This window comes from Mustela nigripes, chromosome 13, assembly GCF_022355385.1.
Source record: "Mustela nigripes isolate SB6536 chromosome 13, MUSNIG.SB6536, whole genome shotgun sequence".
Lineage (NCBI taxonomy): Eukaryota > Metazoa > Chordata > Mammalia > Carnivora > Mustelidae > Mustela > Mustela nigripes.
The window spans coordinates 46,982,208-47,005,165 of record NC_081569.1 but is presented as its reverse complement, the minus strand read 5'-3'; the positions used below and the strand labels follow the sequence as shown (position 1 = coordinate 47,005,165).

Genomic DNA, 22,958 nt, shown 5'->3' with positions numbered 1-22,958 from the left:
ACTTTTTTTTGAAATAGACAAGTATGACATTAGGGCTTTATTTAGTTAGGCTAAATCTTAATTCATTTTGCAGAATTTGAAGCAAATTGGATCTCCTTTAAATGTTGGAATGAGGATGGCTCCTCCCATTTAAGTTTTATTTCATCTAAATAAAATATCTCACCTTGTATCTGAGGTGTAAGCAATCCCAGTATGCAGCAACAGAACTTATTACTTCCAAGTTTTCACTTAAAATATGCAAATTCTACAACTCTTGAAAACCACTCGAGGAATACTAAAGTGATCTCTTCTGGTTTGTTTTCAACTTCATTCTAAGCTATAAACATGACAGATAAGGCAAAAAGTTTCTTTTAAGGGGGCAGTTGGTGTCTACACTTATTTTAATGCAGCCTCAAGTTATGGAAAACAAACGGCAACTGAAAGGCTAGAGCTTTTTATTCAGCTCACTTAAAAACACCATAACCTTTCTTCTGTAAACAAAGTGCAAAAAAGATGAGTCATTAAAGTGACTGATTATAAATGGCAATCATCAGGGCAGATGTAAGTCATTTTGGTTTAATCAGGCCATTAATTATTAGGGTTTATCAATTAGTTTTATTGAAGGCAAGGGAGCTTAAATGAATAGTAGGGCATTGATTTTAACTGAGACATTTTCTCAAAGAAAATACAAATGAGGTATGTAAAATTACAGGTCCTCTTCATACCACTAAAAAGAAACAAGCTCCATCAAATGTAAAACATAACTCTTTGGTGAAAAACCAAATTAACTCTAATTCTCTTAGCATTAGATATAAAATATGTGTTGGTGTTCTCTAACTCGCAGCAGTCTGATTTTAATCTATCTTGGCCAAGAGGGCAATACCATGTTGGAGAAATCGAGATAAAGGTACAATGCAAAGTACCCATTTTTAAATCAGCTATTTCTTATCTTCTTTCATTTTAGAAAAAAATTTAGTCATTTTATGCAGATAGATTTTTATGGGAATCAGAATATCTGTTGGTCAGACCCTCTCAGAGGAAGCAGAGATGACATGGAAAGTGTGCGAGTGTGCCTGTGTGCACGTGCTCACGTGCACAGGATATATAAAATTATAGATGGTATCTGATCTTCCCATGCTGACAAGGTGGTTAGGAAAACAGTGGGACTGTGTACTTAGCAGTGCCTATAACAGAGCTGGACCTCAACAAATTGCTATTTTAAATTAATAAAATAAACGAGAGAAATGTTTTATAAACTTGAAGGCACCACATATACTGGAGGTATTGCTTTGTAGAATTGGTAATGACAATGACTCTCACCCTTGAAAGTCGGGAAGTGGGTTATCTAACACACTAAACCAGACCCAGTTCTAAATAAAGTTCACTTTCATTATACGAGCTCTACCTAAAGACAGCCTTCTACCAGGATGGCAAGTGCTGTTCAGCTGGGATCTCAGAAGAGCTAACAATTATCTGGTCACAACATGAATCTCCTGTCATAATATTTGCCCACTCCTTCAGTGAGATTTCATAGTAAGTGGGCGTTTTATTGATGATGTAATGAATATCTGAGTTGCATAAGTGACATCCCATAGGCAGTTATCATATAGTTCTGTTCAATAATTTGAAGTGCTCAGAAGATTAGAAAGATACCAGGAAGTGAGAAGAATAAGAGAATTTACAAACAAGGTATCACATCACGTATAAGATAATAGTAGATGGTTATCTACAGGAGCCTCTAACTGGATAATAGCCTGAAAATGTCTTTAAAAATTAAGCATAAACTTACCATATAATCCTTGTGGTCACTTTCCTACTCTTTTTCTTTTAAAGAGATTTTAATTTTATATATTTCTAAAAGTTATTTGAGAGAGAGAACACAAGCATAGGGGGAAGAGCAGAAGGAGAGAGAGAAACAGACTCCCTACTAAGCAGGGAGCCCCATGTGGGGCTTGATACTAGACCCTGGGATCATGACCTAAGCTGAAGGTAGGTACTTAACCAACTGAGCCTCCCAGGTGCCCCATATTTTACTTGAAAGAGAAAGAGTGAGAGAGAAAGCATGAAGGGGGGAGAAGCAGAGGGAGAGGGAGAAGCAGACTCCATGCTGAGCATGAAGCCTGATGTGGGGCTTGATCCCATGACCCTGAGGTCACAGCCTGGGCTGAAATCAAGAGTTGATAGATGTCTAACCGACTGAGCCACCTAGGTACCCCTCTGTCTGATTTTTTAACAAAATATGAAACATCAGTTAACTACACTGGTCATAAACTATGGATGAATAAAAAAAATGGTTATTTCTTCTCTAAAGTGGTATGTACTATATGACCTGATTCACTGTGATTACAAATATTTAAAAAAAGATACTAACCACCCCCACCTATCTACTCAAGAGTTATATGAACAGAGAACAAAATAAAGCCTTGTACACGAATAACAGCATTATTATAATAGCCCCAAACTAGATATGATCCAAATGTCTATTAGCAAATGGATGGATAAAATGTGATCTATCCATACAACAAATTATAATTCGGCAATAAAAAGGAATGAATGACATATGGTACCACATGGATGAACCCCAAAAGCATTATGCTAGGTGAAAGAAGTGAGATAGCAAAGATTTTACATTGAGGCGCCTGGCTGGCTCAGTTGGTAGAGCATGTGACTCTTGATCTCAGGGTCACTGAGTTTGAGTACCATGTTACAGATAGGGTTAACCAAAAAAAAAAAAAAAAAAAAAGATTTTATGTTCTATGATTCTGCTTTTATAAAATGTCCGGAAAAGGCAATTCTATAAAATCAGAAAAAAGATCAGTGGTTCCCTGGGGCTGGGAGCAGGGATTGTTTGCAAATGGGCATGAGGACTTTTCTGGGGTGATGGAAATGTTCCAAAACGGATTATGGGGATAGTAATACAATTCTATAACTTATTAAAAATACCTGAATCATAAACTTAAAATGGGTGAATTTGATGATATGTAAGTTACAGATCAATAAAACTGCTTAAAAAATCAGCCTCAAAACACAATTTGACTTATTCTCCATAGTGTCTCCGGTGCTTTCCCATCACGGTGGTCACTTTCCTACTCTACTGATAACAAAATGCAAAACGTCAGTTAATTACAATGATCACATACTATATGCCAATGGCAAAATGGTTATTCCCTCTCAAAACTGATATGCACTAGAAGGCCCGATTGTGATTATAAATATTTAAAGACATGAATTTTTAAGAGTCACTTCTGTGTGTTGTAAGACTATTCCCCCACCAAAACTAAGGCTATGTAAACAAAATGTGAAAACAACTGGTTCAAACATGAAAAATTTGGTCAACCAACCATGGTTGCCTCAATAACCTCCAGAAAAGGCTCGGATTTTCAGGCTGGACTGACTCACTCTTTTTTTTTCACTGAATTGACCAAATTGACTGTGGAAATTGGTATCATGTTGAGACAACCCATGTTGCCACCCATAACCGCCTCATGCAAGAAACTGTATCTTGACACATGCTGCATCAATTAGCTATTAAACAATCCACAAAAACAGCATCAGGCTGAAGCTTGCTAATAAAGACCGGAGCCCATGAGAGCATGTGCTTTCTGCAGCTCTCCACAAAATGCCCCGCCGCCCACAGCCCAGCCCCCGCTCCCAACACAACCACGGGTCAGAGGGGGAGGCTACCCTCGGTCACGATGTGGCTGGGTGCCGAGGGGGCTGTTCAGAAAAGATAAATAGAAGCACTTTCACTACACTACAGCTGGAGTTACCCGATGCGCTTTGTACAGGGATCTGTGTGTCTGTTTCCTGGTAAGATTAGCTCCAAAGAAAACGTTGACTTTGTGCAAGCCATTGCGTGCTTTCTCTGGTTGGAAAAAGAAAACCACACAAATCGAGGCTTCCCTTTTTGTTGTGATCTATTCCTACCAAGTGCTGATGGTATCTGCTACTTCTGCTCTTTTTTTGGTATCATTCATGTTTTATACTTAAAATATTTAATTTGCTCTGTGCTTTCAAGCCTCGCTGGATGCTTTTAGAAAGAGCCATGGCTAAAATTCTTAAGGGAATGTGATCTCAGTTTTGAAATATGGCACGTGGCTCTGTTGTGGATGACAGTGAAAGCAGAAATAAACTTCTCTACAACTTCTTCCTTCCATAAAGCAATTACACGGTTTTGCTTGCATGCCAGGAGCCAGAGGACACATTAGCAGGTCTCCCCTCCTGGTACCCTCTCCTAGCACTGTTCCAAAGGTGCTGCAGAAACCTCCTTTCATTATCTTTCATTATGTTTAATTGTCTTATGAAAAGACAACAACTAATATATCTATCTAGTTATTTCTTGGGGACTGCATTCTAATGAATGAGAACAGCAGGTACAATTAAATATAGACTCTGCTGACATTCTGCATTACGAATTCATCTGTGCACAACAGGGACCCACATAAGAGAAAGCCACAATGCAATATAAAAGTTATTCTAATCACTCCATCATATAATAAAGGGTAGGTCATCCAAATATTCTTGCAAAGCCTTAAATAAAATTAAACAGTATAATTAGCTATCTGAAATGGCAGCTACTATCTAGAATCTCATGATTCCATTCAGAATGGAGGCAACAAACCTGGTTTTCTCCTTCATGTATGAGAAAGGCAGGAGACACGCAGCATTTAAAAAGGCTGATACCAAGGGCAAAACGGCCTCTGCCTTCCCTCAATCTTTTCACAATAAGTAAAAGAGGTTCCCTTCTAGCACAGTGGATTTTAGATTTCTGCCCAGCAATATGTACGCATTCTGGTCAGTGTGTGATAAAGAGTAGGTGCGAAGGGACCAGTTCCTGAGACTCAGAAGAGACAAGTATCTTGTCCCAGCTCTGAGAGAACCTACTTCCCCACATCTAAGATACCATGAATTCTAAGAATCCTACTGACTATAAAAGCAGTGAAAAGGGGAAAGGAAAAAATGGAATGGAGTATTACATTAAAGGCACAAATAAACTATAAGATGCATTTTAATTGTAGACTTGAAGCAGCACGTCCACAAGACGAACTCTGGTAAATTGTTCAAAAGAAATGGAAATTCTAGGGGCTCCTAGGCGGCTCAGTTGGTTGAGGGCCCAACTCTTAAATTTGAGCCCTGTGTTGGGCTCTGTGCTGAGAGTGGAGCCTGCTTGAGATTCTTTCTCTGTCCCCCTCTCTCTGCCCCTCCCTCCCCTAAAAAGAAAAAAAAAGGAAAGAAATAAAAATTCTAGCAGCTAATACCTCTGTGGTACTTGTATATGCCAAACATTAAGCTAAATGCATTATCATCATATGCATTATTAACTCATTTAGTTCTCATTATAACCATTGAGATAAATATCATTAGCTCCATTTTACAGATGAGTAAATTGAGGCTCAAATTAATAAAACAACTTGCTTAGGGCTATACAACTAGAGTCTCCAATCCTAAGTCTTATTCTTTTTTTAAAAGATTTTATTTATTTATTTGAGAGAAAGTGTGCATGCACAAGTAGGGGGAAGGGCAGAGAGAGGGGGAGAGAGACAAGCAGACTCCTCTTTGAGCAAGGAGTTCGATCCCAAGACCCTAGATCATGACCTAAGCCAAAGTCAGATGCTCAACTGACTGAGCCACCCAGGTGGCCCTCTAATCCCAAGTCTTAGGCCTTAACAAGCTGAACTATATAGAAGATAAACCACACCTGAATTTATCGGCTGGACTATTATCCCAGCTTTGGCACTGAATAGCTGGCTGATCTTCAGATGTTTTATTTTAGATCTTTCCATTTCTCATGGGAAAGGAGATAAGGAGGAAAGTCTGGGGAAGGTTCTAACTATTCCCACATAATCTTTCGCTGCTTTTCTTATGAAGCATTATTTGAACTACACAACAGCTTTTATGAACCAGGCACAGTGCTGTGACCTCAAAGAGGTTAAGGAACTGACCCAAGGTCACGTAGCAAAGTTGAATTAGGAGGCGGAACCAGGACTTAAACCTGGGTCTGACCCTAAAACCAGAGCTCTTCCATTAGACCACCAACCCCGATGGCCTTTTTTATGGCGAAATTCTTTAGCCTGATGAGGCTTTGTTTCTTCACCTAAAAATGGGGATGGCAACCTTGCAAGGCTGTCACCAAGCTCAAATGAAATAATACACACAAAAGATCTAATATAGTAGTAGACAAAAGGCATTCAGTGAATGATAACAATTATTGTTGCACGCAGTCCAGAGGGAACTTAATACTCCCAACGGCAAAATAATGGACTTGATTTCCATGGGGCTGATCATTTCAAACTAGGTCTTCGAGAAAAGAACAGGTGTGGAGCGGTCTTGTAAGTATAACTAACTTGTAACTGCTGTAAATTCTGGCAGAGTGTTCTACCTGAGGATAAATCTCTTACTTTAGTATTAGAAAGGGCAACAAAGGATAACTTCCAATGAAGCGACATACCACTATAGAACAATTTTTTCTTGCAGAAAAAAATTCTCAAAGAAAAATGTTGTTCCCAGAAAGTTACAATTCAATTTATTCGTTTCATAAACATGCAGTGGCACATCAGTACCACACACTAACTGTGGCCTTCAACCTCTCAGCAACAGAATGACCATCACACAAGTGTTCTCCATCTTCCTCTGATAAACTGCTAAACTTCACGGTCCGCCTCAAGACAAAGCCATGATCAGAGCTTGCTGCAGGGCTTGGTGAATCACACATGCAGCAGGGCACACAGAGTGCACCCTGCGGGTAGTTGGACAGAGCTCATCATAGAGGCCAGGGGCTCCTTGGAGGGTACTATGAAAACCTCTAAGTCCAAATGCACATAGTTGACTTTAAATCCCAACTCCCAGCAAGGTAGAAGGCCTTAAGGGGACATGACGGGGGAATAACTACCCTCTCCCGCTTGTGTTCCTTCTCTGTATGGTACATGAGCTCTTTTCTTTCCTCTAAGGCTTCCAAGGATACTCATTTCAGAATGGGAGGGGGGAGGTGCCCTGCATAGTAATTCCCCTGGGTTCTTCATCCTGTTAGAGATGTCCTGAAAGGGAAGACTCTGCTGTGATAAATCCTATCACAGATGCATAGGAGAAAGAAAAACTAAGTCCACAACAACCCTCTCTGATTAAGTAGACCACCCACACAGACAGCTATAGAAAGATCACATATTTTTTAAATTAAGCTTTTTATTTTGAGATCATTGTAGTTTCACATGCAGTTAAAGACACAATATGGAGACATCCTGTATACTCTCTATCCATGGTAACATCTTGTAAAACTACAGTACAGTATCACAAACAGGGTACTGACACTGGTATAGTTAAGACAGAGAACGTGTCCACCACTATACTCTTTTCTACCACACCCACTTTCCTCTAACCCCTGAATATTCTCCTTAGCTCCTGGAAACCACTGATCTATTCTCCATATCTATAACTTTGTCATTTAAAAAATATTATAAAAGGGGACTTGGGTAGCTCAGATGGTTAACCACCTGCCTTCGGCTCAGGTCATTATCTCCAGGTCCTGGGATCGAGCCCCATGAGTTGGAGTCTACTTCTCTCTCTCCTTCTGACTCTTCCCCTGCTTGTGCTCTGTCTTTGTATCTCTCTCAAATAAATAAATAAAATTTCTTTAAAAAAATATTATAAAAATGGAATCATACTATATTTACCTTTTTGTGCCTGACTTTTTTTTTTTCTTTTAAAGATTCTATTTATTTACTTGACAGAGAGAGATCACAAGTAGGCAGAGAGGCAGGCAGAGAGAGAGGAGGAAGCAGGCTCCCTGCTGAGCAGAGAGCCCGATGTGGGACTCAATCCCAGGACCCTGAGATCATGACCCGAGCCGAAGGCAGCAGCTTAACCCACTGAGCCACCCAGGTGCCCCCTGACTTCTTTTTTTTCAACTCAGCATAATGCTCTGGAGATTCCTTTTTACTGCTGATTAGTATTACACAGTATAAACGTACAATGTTTAATTATTCACTCACTGATGGACATCTGGGTAGGTTCCAGTTTTGGGCTATTATAAATAAAGCCGCTATGAACATTTGTATACATGTTTTTGTGTGAACTTAAGTCTTCACTTCTTTGGGATAAATGCTTACGAGTGCAACTGCTGGGCTGGACAGTAGTTGCATGTCTAAATTTTTAAGAAATGCCAAATTTGGGGCGCCTGGGTGGCTCAGTGGGTTAAGCCGCTGCCTTCGGCTCAGGTCATGATCTCAGGGTCCTGGGATCGAGTCCCGCATTGGGCTCTCTGCTCAGCAGGGAGCCTACTTCCTCCTCTCTCTCTCTGCCTGCCTCTCTGCCTACTTCTGATGTCTGTCAAATAAATAAATAAAAAATCTTAAAAAAAAAAAAAAAAGAAATGCCAAATTTTCCACTGGGGCTATATCATTTTATATTCCTATTAGCAATGTGTTAGTGATCTAATTTCTCTGCATCCTCATCAGCATTTGGTATTATCTCTATTTTTAAGTTTTAGCCATTCTGGTAGGTGTGTGTTAATATTTCAATGTGGTCTTAATCTGGCTAATGATGCTGAACATCCTTTCACGAGCTTATTTGCTATCTGTATATCCTCTTTCAGTGGAATGTCTCTTCACGTCTTTTTACTGCTGAGTTTTTAGAGTTCTTTATACATTCTAGACACACTCTTTTAAAAGAATACTTTTAAGTAATGTAATATGGGGTTTCTTGTCTTCTGAAAATCATTACCACAAATATGGAAATCCCCAGTGATTACCCGAGGCAAAGAGAATGAATGACCAATGTGGGGAAGAAGGCTTACTCTGTAAAGACGTTCATTTGTGTGGATTGTCAGAGCTGGAGAAAAACCAACAACCCACAGCCATTAAACTAGTTTGTTTACCTCAGTTAATGGGCTAAGTCTATTTTTTTTTTCCCACAAATGTTCGTGAGTCATGATCTACTACGGCATTGCCATGTGATTAATATTTACATTTAAAGGACATTCTTTAAAGGATTTAAAAACAGGAGCCAAGGTAAGTGGGCTCCTGTCACCAGCACTTGCTTAACACAAATGCCCCTTCCAGACACAGCAGACTGAAATAGTCAGAGAGCTCAGGGAAGGAGCCCCCACACCTCGACTCTCTCAGCGTCTCATGATCAACATAAAACCAACCAGGGATGATTCCTTTCTAAATGACTTGGGTTGCTCAAACACTAACCAGTTCTTTAAAACAAAACAGAACAGGGGTGCCTGGGTGGCTCAGTGGGTTAAGCTGCTGCCTTCAGCTCAGGTCATGATCTCAGGGTCCTGGGATCGAGTCCCGTATCAGGCTCTCTGCTCAGCAGGGAGCCTGCTTCCTTCTCTCTCTCTCTCTCTCTCTCTGCCTGCCTCTCTGTCTACTTGTAATCTCTCTCTGTCAAATAAATAAATAAAATCTAAAAAAAAAGAAAAAAAAACACACACACACACAAAACAAAACAGAACAAAACAAAAACTCTGACTGCTCCTCCAGATAGGAAAATTACGGCTGAAATTAAAAACTCACTGTGACCTATGAGTAAGCATTCACTCAGTACATCTCTACTAAAGAGGTTGTTATGAAAGTTTTGTGCACATTTTTCACAAGTTACTTAAAACTAACCAGGTTAGTTTTCAACTGACAGTAATGTTTTCCAACATTCCTTTCCCTAAAGAATCACTTTATCCAGCAAATGATGATTAGTTTCTGCCAAAAATCCCAACTTCACTACCCATTAAGGTATTAACACAGCCACCTTGACATTAACATTTCTTTCCTAAGGAATTCAAAGCTTTTACTTCTACCATCCCATCCTCTTCTCTCTTTTAGTAAATAAAATAAAATAAATTGGGGATGTAATACAAATATTCTAACATTTTTTCAAATGTTTAAGTTTACACTGATCTCATGTAAAAGGCATTCACAAACATATATAACATTTACCTGCCTACACTCTTGGATAACTGGCCTCCAATTCTCTTCCAAATTCCTTCCTCAAAAAGAATGCCCTTGCATGGGCATTCTTCTTGTACCTTTTTTTGGCACCTTCCTGTGAATCTATAATGATTTCAAAATAAAAAGATAAAAAAAATTTTTTTTTCTCACCCATGTTGTGTTTCAACATGTTCTTTTTATAATTCTTTGTTAGTCAAAATATTTTATTTTGGTATACTTTATAGCAGGTAAAACCTTTTCCCTTTAAAGATGTCTTTTGATTTTACTACACCATTCTGGTTCAGAAAGCACCCATTTTCTTTTCTTTTTTTTGTTCAGATTTTATTTATTTGAGGGAGAGAGGGCATGAATGCGAGCATGAGTGGGGGGGGGGGGCAGAGAAAAAAGCAGGCTCCCCGCTGAGCAGGAAACCTGACATGGGGCTCAATTCCAGGACCCCAGGATCATGACCCAAGCCAAAGGCAGACGCTTAACTAATTGAGCCACCCAGGTGCCCTGAAAGCACCCATTGTCTTAGCTGAGTCACACTGCTTTAATCCTCAATTATTTGTTTGCATTTCAGTGTCTCAACTTCAGTTCTAGACAATTTCATACTTCATGGAAGTCCGTACTTTGAATGAACACAAAATAGTTTATAGACAATCAAGCACTTGGGGCATGTCTGTACGGAGTAATGCTCAATAAACATTCATTATTATTACTCCTACTAATCCTATCATTATTTCCAAAGCATAACCTACTCTCAGGGATTCCTGATCTTTTTCCTTCTTTTCCCATATACCTCTCTGATTAGCCTTATTCCCTTACCTCACAAGCCTGTCATCCTTCTGTCTGTCCCAGATCACAGAATACGGAATCCTGGTGCTTGAAGAAACCGGGTGACTGCCTAGCCATCCCTTCAATGTATATAAGAGGAAACTGAGGCCCAGAGAAGAGAGTCCTGCCTTTCCAGGGTCACACAACAAGGCAGTCAATAAGTGTGACTGAACTGGGAATTCAAATAAAGCTTTATTCCTTTTTAGAAATTAAGCTTTTAAAGTTGTCCAAGTTGGGCCAAGTCAGCATTATACACTTGTAGTTCTTTACTATTATCTAAGAGAAAAAATGCTTTAACTAAGGAAAGAAAATATTGTCCAATTTCCAGATGATCCCAATTCCTAGACCACAACAGCTACTTCTAAGTTTCTCTCTCTCTGACATTGCCAAGTCCTTTAAATCATCAGAGATTTTTTCCCAACCTACTGATTTGTTAGACCAAACACAGGTAGGATTTTTCAGGGACTCTGAGGTACGATGATAATGAGAGAATCACTGAGACTCTTCAAATGAATGGTTTGCCTTTCTGGCGGGGGAAACTTCTTTATAAAGCACAGCTTCTACCACACTGCTGAGAAGAGAGTTCCTTCTGTCTCTTCCTTTGCTAATATATTTTTTAAAGTCTGACTTACTGTAGTAAAATTCATACTTTCCAGGTGTATAGATCTATGTGTTCATTTTTTTTTTTTAAGATTTTATTTATTTACTTGAGAGAGAGCAAAAGCCAAAGAGATCACAGAGGGAGAGGGAGAAGCAGGATCTCCCCTGAGCAGCGAGCCTGACATGGGGCTCAATACCAGGACACTGGGATCATGACCCGAGTCGAAGGCAGATGCTTAACAACTGAGCCAGCCAGGCGCGCTAGATCTGTGTGTTCCCACAAATGTGTACAGTTGTGTAACTACCACCAAAATCAAGGTCCAGAACATTTCTAACACTCCCCAAAATTCCCTCATAGCTTTAGAGTTAACCTGCCCTCTACCCTTTGGCAACCACTCATGCATTTTCTATCCATGTAGTTTTACCTTTTCCAGAATGTCATGAAAGTGGAATATACAAGAGGTGGCCCACTGAGGTTGACTTCCCTCACATAGCATAAAGTTCTTGACCTCTGTCCCTGTTGCGTGTATCAGTAGTTTGTTCCCTACTATTACTATACAGTATCCCACCGCTGTACGGATTAACTATAGCTTGCTTATTTGTGTGCCATCTACAAGACATCTGGGCTGTCTCCAATTTGGGAGAACTGTGAATCAAGCTGGCTCGTGCTGCAGGAAAGTATGAAACTGTTTCCTGAAGCACCTGTACCATTTTGCATCCGTGCCAGCAATGCAGGAGAGTTTCCTCTGCTCTATATTCTTGTTGGCACTTATATTATCCATTTTTAATTTTAGTGAAGGGCTCCCTTTTATTACAGAAAAAAAGTAGCAGATAACATTATTTAGTACACTGAACTACTACTGAAACTTCAAGCAACCTTACCTCCTTTCTTTCTCTTGATACCCACAAAGCAATGCATTTGGAAATTCCATTGATTCTACAATTAAAATATACTCAGGATCTGACTACCTCTCCTCATTTTCACAACTGTCTCCTTGATCTGAGCTTCTGTAACTCACCTGCAACAGTTCCTAACAGAACATACAAGCCTCCTTGCTGTTCTGTGAACACTCCAGACACATCCTACCTGGTGACTCCTGCTCTATTCTTCCATATACCTATCTGACCAGCTCCTCTCCTCCTCTAAGCCTCTACTCCAAGCTCATCTTCTGAGGCCTACCCTGGGAATGCTACAAACTATTCTTTGGCTGCTCCAAGCCTGACCTAGCTTTTCTTTTCTCCATATTACTAGCCATCTTCTAACACAATGTATTTGCTTTTTTTACTATGTTTATTATTTATGGACTGTTTCACAACCCTGCTCTACCCTTACTAGAGTGAGTTCCATGAGTATAGGAATCTTTTTTTTTTATACTAATGTATTACAAGTGTCGGGAACATAGCTGGTATTAAATAATAGTTGCTAGATGACTGAACTAATGAACTTTGGAATCTAAGGTAGTTCCACTTAGGTCTGTGTGAGGCCAGATTTGTAACAAGTAAAGCCAAGAGGGAACAGAAAATAACATTCCAACATGCATGTTGACACCACAAGACTTGGTTTCTCTAAACACAATTCTATTTGCACAGTGTTTGCCTTCAGAATAACATAAATTATAAACATAGGGGGAATCCTGGGTGGCTCAGTCGGTTAAGTGCCCGACTTTTGATTTGACTCTGGTCCTGAACTTGGGGTTGTCAGATCGAGCTCTTGTCGGGCTCTGCGCTCAGTGCTGAGTCTACTTTAGAGCCTCTCCGCCTCCCATTGCCCTTCTCCTGGCATGTGTGCACGTGTGTAATCTCTCTAATAAATAAATAAAATCTTTTTAAAAATTTAAAAAGTATATATATATATATATAATACAAAAACACGAAAAACCTCTCCTACTAGAGAAAGCAGATGAAATGAACCAGGTTCATATATGTAAAAAATGTCTTGGGACACCCAACCATCGAGGTTTTTGTCTTTCTATAAACTCCTCCATCTGTGTAAGATTGCCCGAGCCTGATTGCCAATTTTATTTTCTTAATCTAAACTCTATTCTCATTACCCTTCCATTTCTATTTTTTATCCTCAGGGAAAGAGCGAGCAGTTACTGCCAGGGCATTCGCACATCTTCCAAAGAAATGGCACAGGTGTTAATCTTGTATTTATGTTTGATGTGGGTAATGATGGCCGTGGCTGGAGCTGCAGGCTTATTAATATGCAGGGCTCTCACCTCATTAGTGGCGATGTATGTTTTGAAGTTAAGCTGCGATGTTTGCTGCAATGTCAAATCTGGTCTACCAGACTTTCTCACTGTTCATTTTCTTTGTTTTTAACCAGTCAGTACATGCTACGGTTAGGGGGCTCACACATGTGCTGCTTAATAAAGACGATCTTCCACAGTAGTTAATCTTGGTGGAACTTTCAAATATTATTAATAATTATGTTCTCATGCGATACCACATGTCTATCTTAGAGAAAAGGTTTTCACAATTTTTGACCCGGTAAGACAAAGAATAATAAACTCTCTTCCCGGCTTAACTGGAAGTGGTATGTGCTTAAACTGGATTAAAAAGTGATTAATTCATAGTTATTATATAATAAAACTCGGGCTCATTATTAGCATTTGATAGTCTATGAAGTACTTGCATATATATCTCAACCAAATCATTACAGAAATAAAATAAAACTAGTAAAATCTTACTGATGTGGCACCTGGGTGGCTCAGTCGGTTAAGTGTCTGTCTTTGGCTGAGGTCATGATCTCATGGTCCTGGGATCGAGTCCCACAGCGGGCTCCCCGCTCAGGCGGGTAGTCTGCTTGTCCTTTTCTCTCTCCCCCTGCCCTTCCCTCTACTCATGCTCATTTTTCTCTCCTGCAAACAAAATCTTTAAAAAATTTAAAAATTAAAAAAAAACTTATTGAATATAATATTTGATCATTCATTATAAACAGTAACTGTTATATTTCAATTCTTAAAAAAAATGTCCAGTAGACGTTACACACATGAAAGAAACAAACTTGTGCCAGACTAACAAGCCCCGCAGGGTGGGTGGTCTCACCGCTGCTGCTCAGTGCTCATACCGCTACTGCTCAGAGCTCGTTGTACTCTATAGTCCTCACTGAATACACGCTGTGAGAAAGACTCTTAATTTTCACCAGCTTGTTTAGAAGTCATTAACTGTGTTTTTTATAAATTCCAAAAGATACTATGTAGGCATTTATGTTTTCATGGCTAAAAATCCAGGACTACAGTATTCTGAGGAAGCCATTTAAATGAGAGAAACAGTATTTTCTTTTCTCATTAGGTAATTGAATGCAGATGTTTCTTCGTCTTTAAAATCTGTGTTCATAAGTACAAGACCCTGGCTCTAGGGGCAGAATTTGTAGGGAAGGAAATGATGATTGGTGGAGAACACAGGTACTTAGACCAAAACAAAGGAGAAAGAAACTTAGATCACTCATGAGCATTTCTTTGCACCATCTTCTGTTCACTCTGTTCTTGCGGTACCTGTAGCAGCCCCACCCCCACTCCCAACCCCGCAGAAGGACCACTGCCTTTGATTTGACAATGTGACACATGTTCAGCTAGAATTCCTATCCATCATTCATTTAGAGAAAGCAAAAATGAGTATATAGGCTTTTAAGAGGGTACAGCCATGAGCTTATATAGCAAAAGTGTAGAAACAAGCATATTACCTATTTAATTGCCTTAGCTGAACTTGGAAGCTCTGATCTTTAATTGCCTGATTGAACTGATCTAAAAAGCTATAATTTTTTAATCAGGGAGAAAATTAAATAGCTTTTTGGTAAATAAAAAAGCATCTTTAATCTTATTTTTATGAAATCCAAGTTATTAAATATGGACAAAACCTCTAAAATATTAAGTTAACAACTACTCAATCTAGTACAATCCTTCACAAAAGTCTTCAGGGACACCTGGCTTCTTCCACTGGTCAATAAAAGCACACACTTTTAAATCCTGAAGGCGAAAGTTGCCGTGAATAACCAGGAAACTCTACAGCTAAGCGTATAAATATATTTAATGAGGTATAGTAACACAGCATATTATTTCTTTAGGTGGGTACCTATAATTACTGGGAATAACTGTTCACCTGCACTGTAATTCATTAGTCTTTCTAACTAGAAAGACACAGATGCACATTCACTCACTGGTATTTATTTAAAACCTTGGGAGAGTTTGTTGGCCTATTACCACTGTCCCCATTCCGCCCCTCACAGATACCTTCTTCCCTTAACTAGGAGCATTTTACAGTGGGTGATGCAGTAGGAATTCAGCCAGAGAGCAAAGACTGAGAAGAGAAGTACAAGTTCAGGATTCCTTTTTGGAAACTTTATGTCCTCAATCAGGAAAGCCACTAAGGCCACAAGGTATGTGAAGTGATCTCTTAAGGAACAGCACAGGATGATATCTGAAACATTAGTCAAAGGAAGGGATGCAATTGTATAGAAAGTGAAGGCTTCCACAGTAAAAGAAACTTTTCTTAGCTCAAGTTGCATTCAGAGCTGGGGAGGATCTACTCGCCTCTGAGAGGCTCTGGTCCACCACACTTGCCCACAGTGATTACAGATCGTTGTTCCGGGAACCTGACATATACCTTGGGCTTTATTCTTAGAGCCCAAGCATAAATCCCTTTGAAACATGTCTATCTAGATCCCATTTCACAGAAAAATTCAATTATTTCTCCAAAACAAAGAGTAAAACTAAAACCAATGATTGCAAAGAAGAAAAAACAAAGATGATGGCAGAATAACCAAACAGTATTTCCCTATCCACTATAGTTCTTAGTGCTACTAAGATTCCTCACAGAAAGTTTTGGTTAGGGAGAATTCACTGTAAGCCAGAAGTATGCTGTATGCCCAGAGTACAAGACAAGCCTAAGAATCACTTTAATAGTAACATTTGCATTTCCATGGCAAGGTCCTTTTAAATGAAGGCTTTGCTGTTGAGAATTGATGTCTTCCTTGAGTTCCTTTGTCAAACGGATAGCAGATGTCCATAAAAATCAATAAAATGGCAAGAACTGACCACTGTGTTAACTCCGATTCAAAGGGCTATTACTACTTTATGGGTTGATGAGTGTGGGGAGGTGGTAATACAGGGAATAGAAGAAGTACAGGTCATATTATGTGAAGTACCATTCTCTCTTAACCTCGGTGGTGAAAACGCTCCATTCTTTTCTCACCCACGAGATGTGTTCGCATGATGACTTCTTCCCAGGAAGAGTAACACTAACACAGCTCAGCTCACTGCCCCTACGCCTACATTTTGCGCCAACTATACTCTAGAAACAGAATAGACTGGCTTTAAGGGAAAACTTGGTTCGTGATTCCATTTAATCTGCATAAACGCCTTCAAAAACTGCAAGTTTTACTTGTCAAAGTCTACACATCCTCTTTAAAAGGGGATGAGGGATTTAAGAAATCTGAAATCACTAGGATGTTAAAACCATCACGAAGGAAAACAACCCTTAGTGACAAATGTGATACTACAATTGAAGGCATCAGTTGTTAACTCGTGCTCTCAAAGCTTTTAACTTTTTTTTAAAAAACTTTCCTTTAATCCTGTCCAATGTGCATGCTATTGCATTCCCCAAATGTGCACGAAGCAGGGCTGAGTAGATGTGTAAAATTAAACAGTAGCACTAGTAATAGGAGGCCCTGAAGTTGCTTTGCTATAGTCTGTTTCTCACTTAATAATTTGCTCCAAATGAATTCAGACATGTTGGGAACACTGAAAAATTCAAAGGGAGATTCCTTTCACAACATTCAACAGTTACCTGATTAATCTTCTCGTTTGTTCTGCTAATAGACTAGGAGACTAATCTGTGGTGCATTCACCAACTCCTTGTTTAAAGCTTTACTTTCAAGGTATGTATGTAAGGCAATCTTTTAAGGATCAGTGTATGGTGATATGTGAAGCATTAATAAGGGGAAGGGACACAACTGCATAGAAAGCGAAGGCTTTGCGGTAACTAGAGTTAAGATTTAAAAATCAGATCCTATGATTTTCAAATACTATGAAATACCTTTTTATATGTTTGGTAACCATCCACAAAAATACTTCACCTATAATCTAAAATGAGAGCAGCTGAAGGAGAAAATAAGAAAAACACTTATAAAGCAGCCATCTTTTTGATTACCAAATGTATCAGCTGGCTTAAATATCAGATCGTTTATTTTATTTAAAAAATCAAGGTATCTGGAGAGCTTCCTACCTATCCAAATTCACAAATTAAGTCAGAGCTTGTAAGTGTGATACATACCTCTATGTAAAATCTTTAAACTCCACAAATAGGTGAGGCCTTTAACAACCTAAATTTAAGAAAGAGAAACAGTCCAATTATTATTTTTATCAGAAATTTTCCATATTTTATTTATATTTTATATAAATATATATTTATAATATTAAACATATTACCATATCAACCATCATTCTTCCTTTAAAACTCTGAAAACCAACAAGCATTTTTTGCACATCTCCCATTTCTGTGCCATCCTCTTTGAGGATGCCAAATGTGTAAGTTACAGACTTCTTTCCTTTAACTGGCTTCCAGGGTTCTGAAGTTAAGACACAATGAATGAAAAAGAGGAATGTATGTGCATGCAACATGACTTGAAAACACATCTATTAAATTCTTAGTGTTGGTGTGGGCAGGGAGGAAAGGCCTTCCTTTCCTATACTTCCGCATGTGGAATTTTCTTTTTTTAAGTAATGACATTTATGACTAAGGAAAGACATTTTTTAAAAAGTTAACTAATGAAAGGCAATGGGGAAGCAGAGATCGCTTTTCCTGCCTATACTCAGGAAGGCTTTACCAAAGTGCTGAGCTCTAAGTAACAGATTCAACTGATGTAAAGGAAAGAGGAAAGTGTTCAGGCCAAGGTAAAAATATACTGTCCACATGCTGGGGCTATGTACTCTTCAAATAGATCAAGGTCAGGAAAGACAAAGAAATGCTGAGAGACGGCTCTGAGTTAGTAGAGACCAGAGACATGACAACTAAATACAATGTATAACCCTAGACTGGATGCTGGATTGGAATTTTTTTTTAAGACTTTATTTATTTATTTGACAGAGAGAGAGAGAGAGAGAGAGAGACAGTGAAAGAGAGAATACAAGCAGGGGAAGTGGGAGAGGGCGAAGCAGGCTTCTTGCCGAGCAGGGAGCCAATGTGGGGCTTGATCCCAAGACACTGGGATCATGACCTGAGCAGAAGGCAGATACCCAACAACTGAGCCACCCAGGCACCCCTGGACCCGAAATTTTTATTTTTTTGGTCTAGAAAGGATATTACTGGACAACTGGCAAAATTAAGCTAGGACTGCTGAATTAGGTGGCTGGTTAATATTATACCAGCCAATGCTAATTTCCTGGTTTTGATTAGTATACAGCACTGATGGGAGAGAATGTCCTTGTTCTTAAGAAATATACACCTGAAGCATTTAGAGATAAAGGGCCATGATGTCTGCCATGTACTCTCAAATGTTTCAGGAAATAAACACATAGCAAAGTGGTTAACTGCTAACAACTGGGGATTCTGGAGGAAGCATCTTACAAGTTTTCTGTGAGTTTAAAATAATTTAAAAAGAAAAAAGTTTCCAAAAAATGTTTTAAATGATATTCAGGTAGGAAAGAACAAAGTGTACCAAGATGAGCGGCCTCGCAAGCCAGGCTGGCAGATAAAAGCATATGTGTGGGGTTATGTAGGAAACACTGAAAGGGCAGGTCAAGAAAATAAAGTGAGAAAATACAAACATTCTTATTACATTGGATTTTTGATTGAACGGCCTGTGTTAAGAATAATCAAATAAGATTCTGGAAAAAAAAAAAAAAAAAAAAAAGATGTTTCTAAGACCCTAAGTACATAGATTACCATCTATGTGAGAATTTTAATCACCAAACGCCTTAACAATCTTTATATAGAAATGGTTGTAAAAGGGGATGCATGTGTTTTATTCACACCCGTGACCCTGTATGCACATGAGTGTGAACCTACCAATTTCAAGGTTGACTATTCATAATTATATATCAGATACAATGGAATGAACCTCTATCACTCAAAATTTACTACCAGAATTTAAAAGTACCCACTATTATAGGAAACTTTAGGTAAGTCAGGATTGTAAAAACAAGGAAACCTGCCATTATGAGGAGTAACTGAGTGATTTATATATTTACTTTGAAAATGATGAGAAGAAGGTTAGGGCTAAATCTGGAAGTTGATCAAGAAAGACTAAGAGCAATACTAAAAAGAGAAATGCAAAAGGAGAAAATCAATTTCCAAATACTAAAGATCTAGAAGAAGGAAAAATCTATATCAATTAATGCTGAGATCGACATATTTTAGTTCTTAGAGGAGGATATACTCCTGATAGATTTGATAGCAAAGTATGATCATTTCCACAATAAGTTAGTCTGTTTTAAGAGAACAGAATACATTTTTATAGCAAATTATTTCTTCCAGGATTTGGAATAAGTGTCATTACAGTAAAACACATATGTTCTGGACAGTAAGATAGTTAAAAAAAAAAAAAGGAAAAAAGAAAATATCAAAATAGTAATAATGATAATGGACAGGGGAAGGAAATAGGCAAAAACATTTCCATAAATGCTTATAAAAGTAACAGTAATAATGAAAACAATTTTCTCTTTGGGTAGTAAGATGAGGCCATCTTATTTAGTATGGAAGTAATCACCTCTGAGTTCTGGAATTAGGGCTAAACTTCCCAATTTATAAGCTTAGTTGCATATTATAAAACTTTCCCATTAAAGATAGTTTGCCACTAAAAACTGGTCCCACAAAAAATTAATAACCAGTAAACACACAAGGGGAAGGCAATCCATACATTCAGCTCATCAGGAAAAAAAAAAAAAAAGTAAAAAAAAATGTTGATTTTGTGATACTTAATAAAATTATAAATCTTATTAGAGCTTCAAAAAGAATGTGTGATTTTTTCCAACTTTGTCAAAATAGACTATGTTTTCCTTGAGAAGCGTATAAAAATCAATGTAGAGGGAGTTAGAAATCTGTCCATTGAAACTCTACAGGGTATTATTGGTATTCAGTATACCAGGTTTCACAACGATGACTTGACAAAGCCTTGACACTAAAAGTACTTATATCTGCTGTCAATCACTCACTCCTTGACATGTCAAGTGCACAGCCTTTCAGGGACAACTTCAATCAACATTACCACTCAAAATACAGCACACAATGTCACTACTTCAGAAATGAGAGGAAAAATAAAACGTGTGAGGATGGCCAGGAATGGCAGAAAGGCATTCCTCTTTCTAGGGAACCACATTCAAATGGAAAGTAGGTAAAAATCACCGAGCAAGCTGGAAGGCTAAAATCAGCCAGTTTATGTGAATGGCTTTTTTCCTGGAAAAATATTCTCGTGCCATATATCCTATAAGAGAAGATTCAAACAACACATCATATAAGCTGACAGGTGCCATCCTGTAACGAACCTTGGAGCTTTGGACATCCACAGCATGCCAGGTTATTAGAACCTGAGAAATATAGCTAACTGAGGAGAGGAAGAACTGCCTAGATGTGGTTCTAAGACATGAAAGGAATCTGAAGCAATTCCATGTGTCACTCCACTCCTTTCTCGTATGTTTCTCTCTTTTTTACCCCTCTTTCTCTCTCTTTCTTTTTTTTTTTTTTTCCTCTTTAACTTTGTTCTCCCTTTCAGGCCTTCCTCTCCTTTTTCCTCATTCTCTTTGGAAAGGAGAGTGAAAGAGCATGGGGCCTGGGGTAAAACAGTGCTGGGTTCAAATCTTTACTGATTAGTTAGTTATAGATAACTTTAATTTTTCTAAAGCTCATCTTGCACATGTATAAAACATGATCAGTAACCTATAATTTAGAGTTTGCAATAAAGATTAAATGACATAATATTTATACATAAAACACTTCATCAACATTGGCACAGGGAGGTATTCAATACTATTTCTCTCCTCTGATTCTGTTGCTTCTGACATGGCAAAGAGCAGCCATGTGCATTCTTAGGCCTCATGGACGGAACTCAAAGAACAATACTGATCTGTCTTCAGAACGGTAGAGGAGAGAAGACCTACAAACATCAGTTTACTAGTCTTATTTTGATTGGGGGAATCCTTCCACTCCTGTTTGTCAACTGCAACAAATGATTATTCAAGTTTGTAGCCTAATCAAATTACATTAAAAAAATATGCTTTGGAGGCATTATGCAAGCTTAGGCCCCAGAATTTATAAGAAGTGACAGAGGAAGAGCTAAATTATCAAAAGCATTTCTTTTACTCTGGCCACAAGCAGTTTCATTCCTATGACCTGATGAGCCATAAAAGCTAACATTCTTAGCTTGTCCAAAGAAATTGGACACATTTTAGCGGGGGGAGAAAAACTCCTAATTTTTTTTAAAAATGCAAGGGAAAATATAAACGATGCTTTGGGCTAGCACTCATTTTAAGTGCCTTTAAAAATTATTTAAAATAATTTTTGTTGTATTTTCAATTAACCAATAGGTAACGCTGGTATTTGAAGCCCGATTATTATTATTTTTGCTGACTCTATTCACTTTGCAGGCTTCTCACTCCAGTAGAATTGAAAAGACCAATGGCCTTGTGTGGATGCCCCACACAAGAGGGAGGTTAAGATTTATGAAGTCCAGGAAGAACATGCTTCTCTGACTGAAGGAGTCTGATTCCTATTTTAGCCAAGTTCAACACATAATTGAGTATATAGAACTCATATACTTTTTTCTTTTTCAATTGGTATCCTTGCCTTTTTTTGCCCTTTATTATACATGTTATTAAACTTTAGAGCCAGGAACTGCCAAAAGCCACAAAGCATTCATTCCCCTCTGAGATTAAAAGAGGAAATGAAACATTTTTATTTTCATCTAAAATAGTGATTTAAGTACTCAAATTTCATACTAAACTAATCTACCTAAACATGTGTATTAGAAGCTACTTAGCAAAAGCATCAGAAAAGAAAGTTCTCATCACCCTGGGCAGTTCACACTAATAATTAGAAAGAAAAAAGGAAAGCTGTGAATTACAATGAACTGAGACCAAATAAGTGTCCATGTTGGATTAAAGGATTTGAGTTGTCAGTCTGATGTATAATGGATGCAAACATCAGCCATTTAATTAAATGATACATGGTATAACCACTTTGTTCTGCATAAAACGGCTTAAGTTATCAGAGTGCCTTTAGTTAAGCAACTGTTTACTATTAACCACCCCATGACTTCTCTTAGACGCTGTTCAGCCTGTATTATTCCAAATTTCAAATCTAGAGTTTATATAGTAATGTCAGACTAGTTAAAATATTCATCAATTAATGTATGAATATAGAAAACAAGAAAACTGCTTTTAATCACAGAGGGAACAAGTTCCTAGACATCGCTGGCAAAAAAATTTTTCTTTTCTTGGAAAGAAAAGAAAAAGTCTGCAAAAGTCTTTAAGAATACTGTTTTCTGAGGGGAGGAGTCAAGATGGCGGAGAAGTACCAGGCTGAGACTGCTTCAGCTAGCCGGAGATCAGCTAGATAGCTTATCTAAAGATTGCAAACACCTGAAAATCCATCGGCAGATCGAAGAGAAGAAGAACAGCAATTCTG

The 22,958-nt window shown here is 38.3% G+C and overlaps 1 protein-coding gene across 3 annotated transcripts in view; it reads right to left on the bottom strand.

Moving 5' to 3' along the window:
* The window catches only part of MAP2K5 (mitogen-activated protein kinase kinase 5), a 266,485-nt gene that overhangs the window by 126,150 nt on the left and 117,377 nt on the right, over window positions 1-22,958 (bottom strand). For all 3 annotated transcript variants that reach the window (XM_059372347.1, XM_059372348.1, XM_059372346.1), the window contains exon 13: window positions 17,613-17,661. In XM_059372347.1, coding sequence (XP_059228330.1) covers window positions 17,613-17,661 — 49 coding nt within the window. The remainder of the gene's footprint in view (window positions 1-17,612; window positions 17,662-22,958) is intronic.